Genomic DNA, 15882 nt, shown 5'->3' with positions numbered 1-15882 from the left:
GGAAGCACGCCCGCCCCCGATCAATTAGGCTGGTGCCCACGAGGAGCTGCTTAGCGACCAAACCAAGCAAATCTGCCATCCACAAACACCACGCATTTCCCCTTCTGTTCCATTTACCTCTGTGCCGAAACGTCTTCCGGACCCTGCTCTCGACCGGCCTTGTCTTGCACCCCGCGACATTAATCCTACTCGACTTTCCACCCTCACACACGCGGCCCGGCAGATTTTCGTCTCGACGTCGTCCAATCTCCTGCCGAAATCGATACGATTGTATATTCGACTCGTAGCGCCCTGAAATTTCCAGTCCTTTTCTGTGTTGGAGTGGCAGAATCCGCCGCGATCATGTCTTCGAGCCGGCCTTCAGCCTTCAACACCCTGCGGATGGGAGGTGAGCACAACACATTTTGGCGCCTTCAACCCTCTTTCTGATTGGCGCATCTCCCGGCATTAGACTAACCGTTACTTTGCCCTTCAGAGGTGATCCGCGAGAAGGTCCAAGATGGAGTTACTGGAGAGACAAGAGAGCTCCAGTATACGCAATGCAAGATTGTGGGCAATGGATCATTCGGTGTTGTTTTTCAAACCAAATTGTCGCCCTCTGGAGAGGATGCCGCCATCAAGCGTGTGCTTCAGGATAAACGCTTCAAGGTACGTGCCGTTCATTCCCCAAACCCCATCGACCCCGGCACCCGGGCACGCACTGTTGGTTTCGAGAAGCTGATCGTAGCAGAACCGCGAACTCCAAATCATGCGCATCGTTCGACACCCAAACATTGTTCAACTGAAAGCATTCTATTACTCCAATGGAGAACGGGTGAGCTCAGTGTAGGCTGCGGCTTCTGTCGCACTACCCCTCATTTACCGGACGACCCTGGCTAACATTCCCGTTGAACAAATCGCAGAAGGACGAAGTTTACCTCAATCTCGTGCAAGAGTTTGTCCCCGAGACAGTTTATCGAGCTTCGCGATTCTTTAATAAGATGAAGACGACCATGCCGATCTTAGAGGTCAAGCTCTACATCTACCAACTCTTCCGTGCCCTTGCCTACATCCACTCCCAGGGCATTTGCCATCGAGACATCAAGCCTCAAAACCTTCTCCTCGACCCTTCCACCGGCGTTCTGAAGCTCTGTGATTTTGGTAGTGCAAAGATACTGGTAGAGAACGAACCCAACGTATCATACATCTGCTCCAGATACTACAGGGCGCCGGAGCTGATCTTTGGTGCGACGAATTACGCCACTAAGATTGGTAAGGTTTTCTCAGCTGACGCGAACTTCAAAATGACTTTGGACTAACTCATCCGAAAATAGACGTCTGGTCAACAGGTTGTGTAATGGCGGAACTGATGCTCGGACAACCTCTCTTCCCCGGTGAATCGGGTATTGACCAATTAGTCGAGATCATCAAGGTTTTGGGCACACCCACGAGGGAACAGATTCGAACAATGAATCCCAACTACATGGAGCACAAGTTCCCTCAAATTAAGCCCCATCCATTCAGCAAGGTGTTTAGGAAAGCCGACGCGAACGCGATCGACCTCATCAGCAAACTTCTCGAGTATACCCCAACGGAAAGATTGTCGGCGATCGAAGCCATGGTCCATCCGTTTTTCGACGAGCTCCGCGATCCCAACACCAAACTACCAGACTCCAGGCACCAAACAGGCCAGTTGCGAGACCTGCCTCCCCTTTTCGATTTCAGCCGTCATGGTATGTGTTCACCTGTCTTTCCATTCGTATCATTGAAAAACTACCAAAGACCGAGCTCGCTAACCTCTGAGGGCTTTTTTTTTCTATTAGAACTCTCCATTGCACCACATCTCAACCACAAGTTGGTGCCCCCTCATATGCGTGCCACCCTTGCGGCTCGTGGACTCAACATAGATGACTTTACGCCTATGAAGAAGGAAGAGATGCTGGCCAGGCTCGATTAAGCCCACTGCCGCCTCGGTTAGGGTTGTTGTTTTTTGCTCAAGATCTGAATGATCACATATCGTGATCCCGACATCATTGCGGCTTCTGATCCGACACTCAAAGATAGTCATTGGAGGGATAAGGTAGGGCGAACTAAGAAGAAGAAGAAAAACAAAGTAATGGAACTGAAGGAACGGAACGAGAGGGAGACATAGGTTCCCAATCTTGCTTCTTAACATGAGTATATGGGAAGGTTGGAAGTTCTAGAGGTCAACCACGACGAAGGCAAGCAACACCGTCCGAGACGTGGACAAGGCGGAATGGACAGTTCTTGTCCTACATGACCGCACGCCTTTGGGTATATTCTTGTAACCGCATCGACGGGCTTCGTGGTCGACACCCCTGCCGAGCACTCCATGACTTCACAGTGTCGGGATCGTTCGCCAAGATGCGCGAAGCTGCATTGATGCATATGAAAGGGAATCGCACTTTTTAGACCTTTTTTCTTCTTCTTCTATTTTTCCCCAGCTTTTATGTTTTTTTCCCTCTCTATCTTTTCTTTCCTTGATGCATGACAGAGACGTCTCTTATGATCCCTTGGTTGGCCTTCACTTGTTCAAAGTTTGCTTGTCAGCGAGACGTGTTTGCGCTTGTTTACGCTCGAGGAAACAATGGCCGCTTTGCGGTGGAACCGGAATGCCGCTTGCCCCTTACCTTGATTTCTACCCAATCTGTGTCAAGTTGTGCGGAGACATGCACAAATGCTCCTAATCGAGCGCCTTCCCGAGTGTACGAATTCCAAGACGGGTGGAAATATGGAACATGCGTCTCGAGCCGGGCCGGGTATGGCCCAGGTGATGCGTGCTAAGACAACGCTCGTTGGCATTCCTTTGCGAAGCTGTAGGATCCTGTGTGATTGAGACTAGCGATTATGGATCCGGATTGCATTCGCAGACTGAGACTAATTCGGTGTTTGGAGCATGGATGGCTCGCTCTGTAGAACAGCCCCCGTTTCTGTACATCACAGGAAGATTTTTGAATCGAAAAAAATTCATCCCTACCTTGCCAACGTTTAGTTTACTACTCTGCAATTCGAAGTCTATCAAGAGTGGCTTCCTGCAAGAGTGACAACGAACTACGAAGTGTTAATATATCGGAAGGGTTGAGGTTGGTCAAGTCTAGCCTTGATTAGTCATCGACATGCCATTCTTTCTGCCTTTACGCCTCAGGTGTAGAATGGAGCTCCAGCCACATCAAGCCACATAGCTGTGAAAGGTGACCAAGAGGAGAGTTTGGAGCTCGAATCAATTGCGTTGGAAGTCGCGAACAGGGCGATCTTGAAAACAGGGAGCAACTTTGAGCTCTCACAACCGTCCTCTGAATTCCTGCCCCACCACATCAGTATTTTATCCCAGCATGTAGAAATTGGGTTTCCAATCCTGTTATTGGCAATTTCTAAAGATTGACACCTCAAAACTTATCTCAAGCCGCCACAATGACCGACTACGACCGACGACAGTCTGGTGGAGGCTACGGCTACAATAGGAAGAGACGCTATCGAGGTATGGGCAATGGCATATTTCTGGACTTGATTAAGCTGGTCTTTTGTCATAGTTCCAAACGTCGCGTCGTGGAACATCAACTAACCCAAATATATCTCTAGATGACGACGATTATCATGATCGCAGAGGCCCGCGTCGTCGGCTCGACACGGCGCCTCTCCCTGTCCGGATCCGGAAGCAGATGCTCACCCTCGCCGAGTCCCCTCTGCGCCGCTGGCATGAAGAAGTTCAGTCGATAGCTCAGACTGTGGCGGATAACTACGACAACGAGGACTTGCGCAACAACTTCATTAACCTGACCCTCCAAATCGCAGTGGAACAGCCGCTCAAGACGCCCTTTCTTGCCGCCGTTATTATCGTTCTGAACACCTTGAAACCCGAGGCCGTCGATGATATCCTGGGCAAGGTTGCGACGGCGCTGGAAGAGAAGATCAAGGTTGGCGATTGGAGGGATGTCAAGCTCTACCTGAAGCTACTGGCTTGTCTGCAGAGCTGTCTTGCTGGGGATGGTGTGTTCCCTGTGCTGGAGGAGCTCTTTAGCCGAGCTGTTGATCTCCAAACTGCAAGCTCTGATGATGTATGGTTCCCCTGCCCTCCCATTCCTGATAGCCCCGGAGGCTCGTGATTTTCATACGAGTTGCATGAATTAATGTTTGTTCCCTGCAGACGATTGGAACGGAACTGGTAAAGGTCATTCTTCTGACCCTACCCTATCTCATGGCGGCGTCGCCTCCTGGTCAGTGGCAGCAAAAGGCCGCGGATATCATGGATAAGACCGATATTATCGCGTCTGAGCCCCATGCGCTGCAGGCTCTTATTGATTTCCACTACGCTGGAAACGGCCAAGAAGATGTGGTGGGCTCAATGAGTGTTATTGGCCTGCTCCAGAAGCAACTACAAGCTGAGGCAGCGAACAATTGGAAACTTGCATGCCTTCCCCGCCCGTGGAATCTACCTCTCGAAGAAGTTGAGGCCAGGGAACGACTAGAGAACGCGACGAAGCATGATCTCCCACCCATCTCGGTTCCCTCAACGGTCATTGCTGGCCCTCGCCCCCTCTTTCCAGAGGTATACCTCTCTGTCTACGGCAACCAAGAGGTCGAGTCGGTGCCTCCTACAACAGATATTGCAGCTTCCCTGATCCGGGACGGCCTTCTGGATACGATCAATATCCTAGATTTCAACCGCAACGTCACTGCTCGGTACCTGATTGATTTAGACTGCTACTTCTCGGAGGGCACGTTCGTCAAGAGAGCTACACCCTTTGATCGTCTGCGGGATATTGAACCGACAAAGTCGACCTGGAAGCCGGAAGACGTGGCTGTGGATACAGTGTTCTCCCAGCTCCTCCAGCTTCCCGCCCCTGAGCATAAGCTAGTCTACTACCATTCGGTGCTGACCGAGGCATGTAAAATTGCCCCAGCCGCCATTGCGCCTAGTCTTGGAAGGGCGATCCGATATCTCTACAGGAATACCGCGAGTATGGATGCTGAACTTGGTTACCGTTTCGTTGATTGGTTCGCACATCACCTGAGCAACTTCGGTTTCACATGGAAGTGGACGGAGTGGGAGGAGGACGTGTCATTGCCCTCCTTGGATCCCTGCAAGGCCTTCATCGTCGGCGCTCTTGACAAGGAGATCCGCCTCAGCTTTGCTCAGAGGATCAAGGGCACCTTGCCCCCGGCGTATCAGTCCCTGATTGGTCCTGAGAAGGAGAAGGATGTTCCTGATTTCAAGTTTAACAACCCTGGTAAGTTCCAATTCGCCACCACGATCTCGGCGAGCACATCAGTTCCTCGTTCAGTTCGTGCTAACTGGACCTACTAGACACTCCCTTCTCTGCAGAGGGTCAAGAGATTGCCACCCTTCTCAAGCGTAAATCCCCAGATGAGGATTTCCAACCGATCATTGAGCGAATCCACTCGACGGCGCTTGATAACGGAGTTGACCCCCTCGTCGCAAGCACCGATGTGTTCATGACGGCCGTTTGCTGGGTCGGTTCGAAGTCTCTGTCTCACGTCCTTGCGTGCATAGACCGTACCAAGGGCCGGCTAGTTGACGTCGGTGCTGCTTCAGAGGGCGCTCGTGCCCAGATCATCACCTCCGTCATGAACTATTGGCAGGCCCACCCAGGCGTAGCGGTCTCCATCATCGAGAAACTTCTCAACTACTCGATCCTGACACCCCTGTCCGTCATCCACTGGGCCCTCATCGGCACCAGTCATGCCGGAGGCAAGCGCACCGGCGACGTTCTCGCCAAGTGGCACATCTTCGAGCTCGTCTTCAACACCGTTGCCAAAGTCACGGGTAGAGTCCGCGACGTGGCCCGCGGCAATCCTGATGCCGAAACCCAATCGGACGAGGTTAAGGCCATGCGGGAGCTTTTCCGGGCCCTTGAGGACGCTCTGATCGGTTGGTCAACTGGCACGAATGGCGAGGCGACGGATGGTGATTCGCAGACTTATGTGCGGGATTGGGCGGAGAGGTGGCTGAGGGTGTTTAGGAGGAAGTCGGCGATTGAGGAGAGCTTCTTGCAGGAGGCTGCGAAGGCGGCTCCCGTTGAGGCGGTTGATGCCTAAGATAGTTATGGTGGTGTTGAGCGTCCCTGCGTTTTGCGTGGGCATGGGGCTAAAGGCACCGGAAGAGCTTTGGTGTGCTTTCTGGTCAAAAGAAAAAAAATAATAGGTGATGAAGGGAGGTATAGTCGATGTAGAATAGTGTATTACTGTATCACCTGGGACATGGAGACGAGTTGGAACTCTATCGGCAGGAGGATTTGCTTCTTTTTTATATCTAGTGGAATTCACTCTAGGACATAAGTTCTTCAAATACAAACAAATGGGACTTGAAACTGGCTTATCATCTCTTTTCCGAGGTTTGCTTTTGATTCAACTGTTGCCGACCCATCACTCCTCTGGCCTCGCTTGCTATCTTGCTATGAATCGCGATGAAGAACGATGAAGAACGTTGATGACTATCTTGATACATGAAAATTCCCATCATTGCTCCCCAATAACGCCATACTTTCCGCAAATACTTTTAAACACGACTGTGTCTAGCCTTTCCTTACAACCCAATCCGAATTAACTCTCGTGTTTGTCACAAGAGGAGATATCCTTCTTTTGTGAACCGAGGCTCTTCTTTGGACAGATGATCCTGAACGGCACTCTTTCAAGAATATCTTGAACAGCCAACAGGCTCTCCATTCCATATATTGAGGGAAATACCGAAATCGTCCTCCCTTCACTAGATTCTACCCAACACTGTACGATCACATTTTACCTCCGTGAAAAGCCCGGAGGTGGTTGAAACCCAGGAGGCGGTGGCATGAACCCAGGCGGCGCACCGGGAGGAGCACCAGGAGCGGTGCCAGGCGGACCGAACCCGGGAGGCGGGGTGAACCCAGGTGGTGGTGGCGGAGCAGCAGCCCCTCCCGGGGGAGGAGTACGATACGAACCGGGGTGGAAGTCCGCGGGGTTCGTGTAACCTCTCTGGCCCTGCGGAGGACGCGCAGGGAGACCCGACGGCGCGGGAGGGAGAACAGTGGCACCACGGCCTGCTTGCAAGCCGTGCGGAGGAATTGCTTGTGGGTGGCCTGGTATGGGGGCCGGGAAACCAGGAGGAGGCGGGCCACCCCGCGAGGGGACGTTGAAACCAGCTGGTATGCGTGGGGGAGGCATGCCAGCTGGAATTCCCGGCGCGCTGGGCATGGAGGAAGCGTCGAAGCCAGCAGCGGGAGCCGCGGCCGGGAGGCGGGAGGGGATCTGAGGGACAGCAGCGGGTGCAGGAGCCGCAGGCGGGGCGTTGAGGAAAGCGGCGGGGATAGCAGCGGCTTCGGGGACGAGATTACGCTTCTTGGCCTGTTTCGCAAGTTCTCTCTCCGCGTCATCACCGTGCCTCTCTCCGCGACCGTCCTTCTTGAAAGCGTACTGCACCGAAACCTCCTTGCTGAGAATATACTGCCCATTCAAATTGGCAATCGCTGCATCCGAGCTCTCGAAGTCGGCGTACGAAACAAACCCGAAACCCTTAGACTGGGCGGAATCATCCCTCGCCACCTTCGGTATCGACAACAACGGCCCGAACCTCGAAAACGTATCGTACAAAAGCTTCTCGTCGACCCCGGGGTCTAGGTTCCCGATGTACAGCTCGGCTCCCACCTCGGCTTGCTTCTGCTTGTCGGCGGACGCCTTATTGACGCGCAGGGATTTCCCGTAGAGCTTGACGCCGTTCATGACGTTGGCAGCGTATTCGGCGTCGAGGGGCGTACGGAACTCGACGAAGCCGAAGCCCTGGTGGTTCTGGGTTACGCGGTCGCGCGGCATGTGGATGTTGTGGATGGGGCCCATCTGGAGCATGATCTCGTAGACCATGGCTGGGTCGGCGCGCTCGTCTATGTTGCCTATGTAGACGGTGGCATCTTTGTCTTGTTCCCTGTGGGGAAAGCTTCGTTAGCGATGTTCTTGGTGTTCTTGATGGGCAGTGTAGAAAGGGTGCGATACATACCAATGCCGATTTTGAGCCATGTTTGCGCGTGTGAGTGACGGGAAATATTCCCCGATTATTTATTATTTCTCGAAATTTCTTTTACCCTTGGATGTCTCAACCTTGGGAGTTGTTTGCGACCGAGCTGCGAGGTTCGAGATCGCGATGGCAATGTATTTTCCGTGGGCAAGGCTGACGAGTTGGAATCGTTTTTGCACTTGTGGCGATGGGTTCCTGACGCCCGCCTTGTGTGGCGTTGTGGCATGAATATACTGTTTACCAGGATATTTAATACTGTGTATTAATACTGTGTTGATTACTAACATTCTGGACGCTCTTCACGGAATACCCTTGTACCTTGGTACCTCCCCTCCATCTTCATTAACCTGGTCCTCGGGCTCACCCACTCTCTCTGCAACGTGATCGATCGGACTCAAGCCCTCAGATCTGCGCCCGGCTCGTCGTCTCATCCTCCTGAAACACCCCAGCTCTTCCTCAGCCTTAACCCTTTACTTAGAATAAGCGCGCGCCGCACGTTAAGAAAACGGGGTTGGAAACATGTCCACAACGACAGCAACAGAGACCAAGGCCAGTGATGCCCAAGGGCTCTCGTTGAAGGTGGAATTTACGTAGGTCAACTTGAGAAAGTCCATGATGCTGGCATCTGACCCTCTTTTGCGCCAGCACTTTCACCGTTTAAGTGGGGATATGAAACTAATGTGGCAACCTATGAAAGCGGAGGTCTGGAGATGCTCTTCTCCGATCAACGGGAGCATTCTATCCGTATACCTTCTATCACAAGCGAGGGGAAGCCTACGACTATCGCTTCTCTCATTGATTACCTCTGTGAGAATACGATGAAGGATACCCGCAAGGAACTTTTCATTCTGGACGGTCATATGTAAGTTAGTTTCTAATCTTAGAAGTATAAGTGATCAGCATCCGGGGACCGGCTCGCGAAATAGCTCAGTCAGAGGTGACCGGCCAGTCAGGAGCTGCGCATTTGTCCATTCGATGTCAGCTGGACACGGTGTTTTATCCCCTCCTCCCCGAAAAAGTGGATGCTAACTGTCTCTCCTCTTCTGCGGGTCGTAGCCGGCCGGGCATCCTAGTGCTCATAAACGATGCCGATTGGGAGCTTGAGGGTGAGGAGGAGTACGAGCTCCAGAATGGCGACAACATCTTATTCGTCTCGACCCTTCACGGAGGCTAAGGAGGTCAACCGAGAGTGGAGACCTTGTTCGCCTCGACTTTCAGCAGGCTGGTAGCAAAAGATCAGGTGGCGATGGCGGTAACTCGGGGGGCCGGGCAAGGCCAGCAACTTACTCATGCACGCCTAAAGCGGACCACCATGACGGTGATGGCACCCAATGGATGTCGCGTCTGAACCAATACCTCCTGGCAGCTGCCCCCCTCTCTCTTCGCGGGAGTGAATTTGGACCCATGACGAGATAAATGGCCGAGATGAACGACTTAGTGGGCGGCGCCCCACGAGCTAGTTGTCCCCCGACTCAAGGCAACGATGAGCTGACTTGACAGCTTTTCTGGGTATTGGGGAATAGGAAATGGCAATGGCTTGCGCCCCAAAAAATAGTGGGCTGTTGTTCTCGCGCTAGGGCGCTTCTGTTGTTTGCTCCGAATCATAGATGAGTTCAGAGCCTAGACCACGATGCGGCAAAGGCACAATTCTTACCCCAGGGGTGGCCTCGATGACGATGGTCGGTCCTATGAATCGCCCCTTTTCCATACGAACCGTCTTTGGTGATGATGAAGGAGGCGAGCTCTCATCTCATAACGCATGTCTGAAGCTGGAGCTGGTCCGTTCCACAACCGGCTCCCACTTCCGGACTCTCCCCCGGGTAGATTTGATGCGGGTCTCGAGATATTCAATGCTGTGATTTCCTTTTTCCTTTGGCCTCTTTTCCTCTTTCGTTGCCGTCTTTTTTTCATCCCGTTCGCATGGGGGCGTATAAGTTGCATCCACATAGATCTTGTCTCTATTATCTAGCCTAAGCTTTTTCGGTGTGCCCGGTGGGAAGTCGTCGTTCGGTTACCTGTTACAGACGCCTGCATCATTCTTTAGACGAAATGTACAAGGCCAGCATTCGGTCTTTTTCACTTTCATCTCGCACCTCCAGAGATTGGGTTCCACGTCGTGCATAGGAAAATTACGCCAGGATCTCGGCCTGCTTTGGTGTCGATTCGATCTATCTGTACACGCCCCCTTTGTTATTTTGCCCATCACTCGTTCACGCGTCGCATGGTGAAAACATAGGGTTGGAGAGCTTACCCTTGCTGTTTTACAATCTCTTATTCATCAACGTAAGGCAGGGAACCCAAAAAATGGGTGGCGAGGAGAGAGCCAGCTTGTAAACTTTTAGTTGGCCAATTCATCGAAAGACAAAACGGGGGGGCAGCGAGCTCGGGCAGCGCCTCCTCGTTGTTGTGGCCGCCCATTAAGCTCAGCTGCAGAATTTCCCACTTCACTGCATTTGCTGCTACAGTAGTAGCTTCGTACATCAGAGGCCAGCGGGAGATGTCGCACATGCAGGCATTTTCGAGATCGACCAATGCATGCCGACGGTCACCCCTCTTTTCTACTCTGTTCTCGCAGTGCATTCATTGCGCGTAGGATGTGCGTCTCCGTTCTGTCTCTTTGCCCAATTCCCACCCTCCCGCATACGCTCATCTTGGCCGTGGCGTATTGTCAGTATGAGGTGTGTGCAGTGCCGTGCATCGTTAACCCAATCAGTCGAGCTCACGGACACCGCCATATCATTACTGAGAGTGGAGGCGAGCTTGACGGTCGAATTTGACCGCCGTCAGTGTGATGGAGATGGAGAAGCTTGCACGAAATGGGTTACTCGGCAGACGCCCCAATGCCTCAATGTCCCATTTTCTATTTCCCCTTGTTGCTTGCTCAAGCACCACAACCCCTCCAATTGCATTTCATCACGTCAGGAATCACTTACGCAACGAACAGTACCATGTTTTGGCGGTGAGGAGAGCCTTGTGATCGAATGAAGACAATGACCAACACAGGAAGAGAGGCAGGCGCGCATACCGTACTTCGTAGTGTATTATTTCCACTTCCCAGTATCAGAGCCTGGCAGGGTCTCTCGAGGCAAGTATCCTGACAAGGGTCCCGCCCGATCCAGGCACATCTTTACAGACTCCGGTGCCTCGCAGCGTTACAGCGCATGCAAATGGAAAACGCAGGAAAGAATTTATGGCACATTTATTCTCCCATTTCGCCCGTCTGCCAGGGAGGTGTGAGACCCTATTCGAGACCAGAAACTACGAAAGTAGGTACAGAACCATTCACTTAGTTGGGTTTCCCTTGAAGATGAGCGGTGAAGAATGGGAGAAGTAGAAGAAGAAGAAGAAGAAGAATACAGCAACTTCTGCAATCCTTCTTCCCCACCAACATGCCCGATTCTTAAACGAGCACCGAGTTAGGCAAGAAAGAGGAATGTATTCAGGAGATGCAGACGGAGAAGTCGTCATCACAGGGTCTCCAGAGACGGCGAGATGCACGGATGCCCGGTCACGGCGACTCATCATTTTATTTTCCCTGCCCTTTTCTGGATGCAGCCCGTCATCACCATGGGTCTCTTTCTCTCTCTTTCGGGTTTTTGTTTGTATCCTTGAACCGGGTCCATGGTTCTTACCTCCATACCCAAAACTCAACATCGATAAACAGACCTGGAAGAAGAAAGAAACAGAAATCGACACAGAAAAGGAAACAAAGAACAGAAACTCGCTGAGTTGTAATATATATATATATAAGATAGCCGCTACGGATTAAAAGAAATGAATAAATAAGTAAATAAACGCTCCCATCATGTCAACCGAAACGCAACCAAGTCCACTCGCCCCTCAACCCACAAGCAATCACAACTCTCTCAGTCCGTTCCCTCTCTCCATCCACGCCACGGTATCATCTCGTCTCTCCCAGCTGACCCCTCTTCCCTTTTCGTCATGGAGGGGGTTCAATCGATCCCTTTTTGTTGAGATGTAAAACGCCAGCTTACGAAAGTGGGTGGGTGAAGGGGGGGACGCGAATGTGAGGGTGTAAGTCCTTTTGTCCTCGGGGTGTGTGTTGACTTTGTAAAGGATCGATGTAAGCCTATCTCGACAACAAAAGAGCGGTAGCGGCCCGAGAGCATCTAACCTTCTATTGAACTTCGATGGTCTGCCATCAATGGCTCTGTACAAGGCGAGTGGATAGATGGCTAGTCATCAGTGACAAAAACAGAGCCTAGATGCCTTGCTGCGTGTTAATCTCGGAAGCCCTGTTCGGAAGCCCCCGAGTTTAAAAAGCTATGTGCAGCATGAGGGATGCAAGCCACTAAACTAAAGACACGTCGTAGATGGCAGAATGCAGAGTCTCTGTTGGAAGAGTCTGGAGCAAATAACGGCAACCTTGGGCAAAGAGGAGTTCCTCTGCACTTCTAGCATCGATAACAATACATCTAGTAAGTGGATGTTATTTTGGCGGGTGGTTCAACCTAGCGGTGTGCTTTTTACTTCGATTGGGGTTCACAACATCCGCAAACAAGACAAGAATCTCAACTCGGCGAAGCTCATGTAAAGCCATGAAATATACTACCCGACTAGCTAGATTCAACACAAGGTAAGTGCGTAACTTGAAAGAACAACAGCTAGAGGGGAAGAGAGAAAAGCAAAGGAGAAAACAAAAAGCCACCGTGAGAGTCCAAAAGCCGTCCCATTCAGATCTCCCACTTCACCCGTTTGTAAATGCTAACACGAAGAAAAAAAAAAAACGAGAAAAAAATTCCCTCCCTAGATAAATTCAGTCCACCGTGAGTCGGCTGTCCCGCGTGTTTCTTCCCAACTCCAAGATCCCATTCCTACTTCTCCAGTTCCCTCTTTGCATTAGTCCTCCTTCCATCATTCGTACATAGCGCCCGCCTTTTTCGCCTTTGCCAGTTATTTCGCGCCGTCGTAGTCTACAAGTTCCTCCTGTTCTCTTTTTAAACGCCGCTGTCCGTGTATATATTTGTCCCATAAATGAATCGAGGTATCATACGCCTTTCGCTTGTACTCCGTCTTGCTTTGTCATGTCACTCCCAACCAAGCCTAGTAGCCCCGATCATGGAACGACTGGGCGTGATGAGGTGCCTCATCGTAGATGCTGGCTGAGGGATTAGGCGGGCCCACAGTCGTGTGACTACCCATGTCGTTCCCAAGATGAGTACCGAGCATCCCAGGACCATCGGTCCGGTCCATGGTTGCGTTGCCCAGACCGTGAGGCGGGCTCAGCATCGGTTGCTGCGTGACGTGCTGCGAAGCGGCAGAGTATGATCCTCGGTGGTGCATGGTCGGTGCCGTTGGAGAGCAGACAGGGAATTGCGGCATCACTGCGCTCTTGGGCGATTGGGACACTCCAGTTCGTCGCTCCTTGCCTCGTCCCTTGATGCCTTTGTTGCTATTCTTGTACGTTGTAGCAAAATATTCCCAGAGCTCTCGGTCAGCCTCTGAGACGTTGGTGGCATTGGCAAGTGTTGCAAACTTCTGCGTTAATGCCTTCAAGGCTTCGGCGTGGAATCGGTTCTGGTGGGACTGTGAAAAGCAAGGAAACGATTTAGCGTCAAAAGAACCATCATCCCATGGGAAACTCTAACAAATATACCTTCAAATTTCCACGTTGGGTAAAATCCTTGTTGCAGTTGTCCAACTTGCACACATATGGTTTGGTTTGGCGGTGGACTACTTGGTGTGCTCGAACGTTGCCTCGCTGGGCAAATCTCTTCCCGCAGACTGCACACTCATAGGGTCGCTCTCCGGTATGTCGCCTCTCATGCGTCTAAATTTAGCCATTTAGGTTAGCGGGGCTCTTTCCCTCTCCCGTAAGGGATTCACATCATCTTTACCTTCAAGTTGCCGAGCTGAGAAAACCTCTGACCACATCCTGAGAATTTGCAAGTCTGAAGAGAGATTTCCATTAGTACGTAGAAAAGCATAGAGGCAGTAGGAATACTCGCTCGCTACTAACATAGGGCTTGTCTCCGGTGTGGGCTCTCCGGTGAATGTCCAGGTGAGTCTTCTGGCAGAAGCTCTTGTTGCAGTCCGGGAAGTCGCAGGTATACCGCTTGCAGTTGGCCCTCGACTTGGATTTCGATCCACCGGATCCAGTGCTGTCCGGGGACCCAGCCTGTTCGTCATCTGGCGTTAAGTCGTGTTCCTGTTGAAACTGTGTCGAAAGGGTCGAGTAGCCTACCTCCGGCGATAGGTGGTCTGTGGTTTCTGCTCTAATCTTGTCTTCGGCAACCTTGACGATGGTGTCCGTTTCTCGCTTAGCCTGGATAGCACGCATCAAAGTATCGACGTCAGTTGAGAAAGACACCTCGTCTTCCGGGTTCACCGTGACGTTGGACGTGATGGTGCGGGGGACCTTGGGAAGCTCGCCGTCCGGAACCGTCAATGTCTTGGGTTGACCGTCGCTTTTTACCGAGGGACTCTGACTGTGTTCTTCGTAAGGCGAGCGCATCTCCCTTGGCGGGGCTAGGATCCGGTTCCGGTCCGGCATAGGTGGCATAACAAGCATTGGCGGTCGCTCCTGGTACTGTGGGCGAGGAGGCTGCTTGTAAGAGTCCCGGACGGTTGCTGTCGGCGGGTTGTACCCGTTAAACGCGAAGGGATTCGGAGGTGGGTAGTGGGGCGGCGCAGCGCTTGGAATCGGAGCAACGTTGTAGGAGTTGCCCATGAACGAGTGTGTCATCGGTGCGCGGTGAGGAGCAGAGTTAGAAGTGATGGAGCGAGAGTCGTAGTGCATCATGCTCGCGTCCATCATAACATAGTCTGGATTGCCATGTGGTTGATGCCAGCGGTCCCAGGTCGGGGGACCAGGAGGCTGAGCCGTCAACGCCATTTTGCCTGCTGGAGCAGAGACAAAGTGATCCCTGGGGCTGGAAGATGGCCGACCAAGGAAGGAATCCCAGTGATGAAAGGGACTGACAGATGTTTGGGCGATATGTAGCTGAGAGATATATCGATATATGTATATATATTTGTCCACTGATGGGCGGATGGGTTGTGGAAGCAGAAAGCAAAGCACCTTCTTCTGGGATAAGATGAAGGGGAATAAACAAGTTATATAGCTGGACGAGGACGAGGAGACTCTTATAGTATATATAGAAAAAGGTAGTGAAGGAAAGGTTGGTGCGATCCCCTTCTGCTGTTGGACTTATCACGAGCGTGTTGTCGAGGTAGGTCAAAGCATCGGTTTATCGAAGACGTGGGGTTTGAGGTTCATTATATGAGTGGCCAGCAGATCTTTACCAAAGGTGCAGAGTGGTACCCCATAGATGTCGATTCCAGCACACACCACCAAAGACCAGGGTGGAAGATCCATACTACAGCTGCTTCCCGAGAGCTAAGTTTATCGACGAGAAGGCCAAAGGTACTGGATTCTCATTACGGCCACCCCCTCTGAGTCGTGTACTGCGCAAGGTCAGAGGAGGCAGGGGCTAGGGGTGCTAAACTAGAAAGGGTGCAGGTAGAGACAAGGTCAATACTAGCCCAAGACGGCAAGCGACTCAAAACAGTTGATCTTTCATCCACAAAACGGTTTGCCTAATGTGTGGAGGTGGCCTCCGTTGGGGCCGGGTTCAGGTACGTCTTCACCGTCGTTAATCGAACCCCCACCTCTGCAAAAAAGAAAGCGAGAATGCATTGATGTACTTCCGCTTCTTACTTTGTAGTTAGCGAGAGGGATCGCGCAGCTCTGCCTACTTCGTAACTTGGAGACTCTAGGGCTGTAGGGGTACGCATACGCGATTACTGGGGTGTGCGTGAGGGAATGCTACGCAGGAGGCACTGCGTCTGGTATAGTTAGTTGAGTACCAAGTGCTGCAGCCAAGGGACGAGACAAGACCTCCGGCGGTACCACCGCT

At 51.9% G+C, this 15882-nt stretch overlaps 5 protein-coding genes across 5 annotated transcripts; 3 read left to right on the top strand and 2 right to left on the bottom strand.

Moving 5' to 3' along the window:
- Positions 1 to 342: 342 nt before the first annotated feature.
- On the top strand, positions 343 to 1936 carry SAPIO_CDS9609 ([Tau protein] kinase; the record flags this gene model as incomplete). The annotated part of the gene is made up of 5 exons (XM_016790959.1): positions 343 to 388; positions 476 to 648; positions 903 to 1251; positions 1314 to 1712; positions 1803 to 1936. 5 exons carry the CDS (start codon positions 343 to 345, stop codon positions 1934 to 1936), a joined length of 1101 nt encoding a protein of 366 aa, XP_016639469.1.
- Positions 1937 to 3411: 1475 nt separating this feature from the next.
- On the top strand, positions 3412 to 6057 carry SAPIO_CDS9608 (uncharacterized protein; the record flags this gene model as incomplete). Its single annotated transcript, XM_016790958.1, has 4 exons — positions 3412 to 3478; positions 3580 to 4055; positions 4145 to 5228; positions 5306 to 6057. 4 exons carry the CDS (start codon positions 3412 to 3414, stop codon positions 6055 to 6057), a joined length of 2379 nt encoding a protein of 792 aa, XP_016639468.1.
- Positions 6058 to 6756: 699 nt separating this feature from the next.
- On the bottom strand, positions 6757 to 8004 carry SAPIO_CDS9607 (Splicing factor 3b subunit 4; the record flags this gene model as incomplete). Its single annotated transcript, XM_016790957.1, has 2 exons — positions 6757 to 7912; positions 7985 to 8004. 2 exons carry the CDS (start codon positions 8002 to 8004, stop codon positions 6757 to 6759), a joined length of 1176 nt encoding a protein of 391 aa, XP_016639467.1.
- Positions 8005 to 8521: 517 nt separating this feature from the next.
- Positions 8522 to 9176, top strand: SAPIO_CDS9606 (uncharacterized protein; the record flags this gene model as incomplete). Its single annotated transcript, XM_016790956.1, has 3 exons — positions 8522 to 8592; positions 8700 to 8864; positions 9059 to 9176. The coding sequence occupies 3 exons, from the start codon at positions 8522 to 8524 to the stop codon at positions 9174 to 9176; spliced, it is 354 nt and encodes a 117-aa protein (XP_016639466.1).
- Positions 9177 to 13066: 3890 nt separating this feature from the next.
- SAPIO_CDS9605 (uncharacterized protein) lies at positions 13067 to 14858 on the bottom strand (the record flags this gene model as incomplete). The annotated part of the gene is made up of 2 exons (XM_016790955.1): positions 13067 to 13549; positions 13983 to 14858. The coding sequence occupies 2 exons, from the start codon at positions 14856 to 14858 to the stop codon at positions 13067 to 13069; spliced, it is 1359 nt and encodes a 452-aa protein (XP_016639465.1).
- Positions 14859 to 15882: the final 1024 nt, after the last annotated feature.

The sequence above is a fragment of the Scedosporium apiospermum genome (assembly GCF_000732125.1).
Source record: "Scedosporium apiospermum strain IHEM 14462 chromosome Unknown SEQ_SAPIO_0143, whole genome shotgun sequence".
NCBI lineage: Eukaryota > Fungi > Ascomycota > Sordariomycetes > Microascales > Microascaceae > Scedosporium > Scedosporium apiospermum.
The sequence above is the reverse complement of the archived record's forward strand: the minus strand, read 5'-3'. Positions and strand labels throughout refer to the sequence as shown.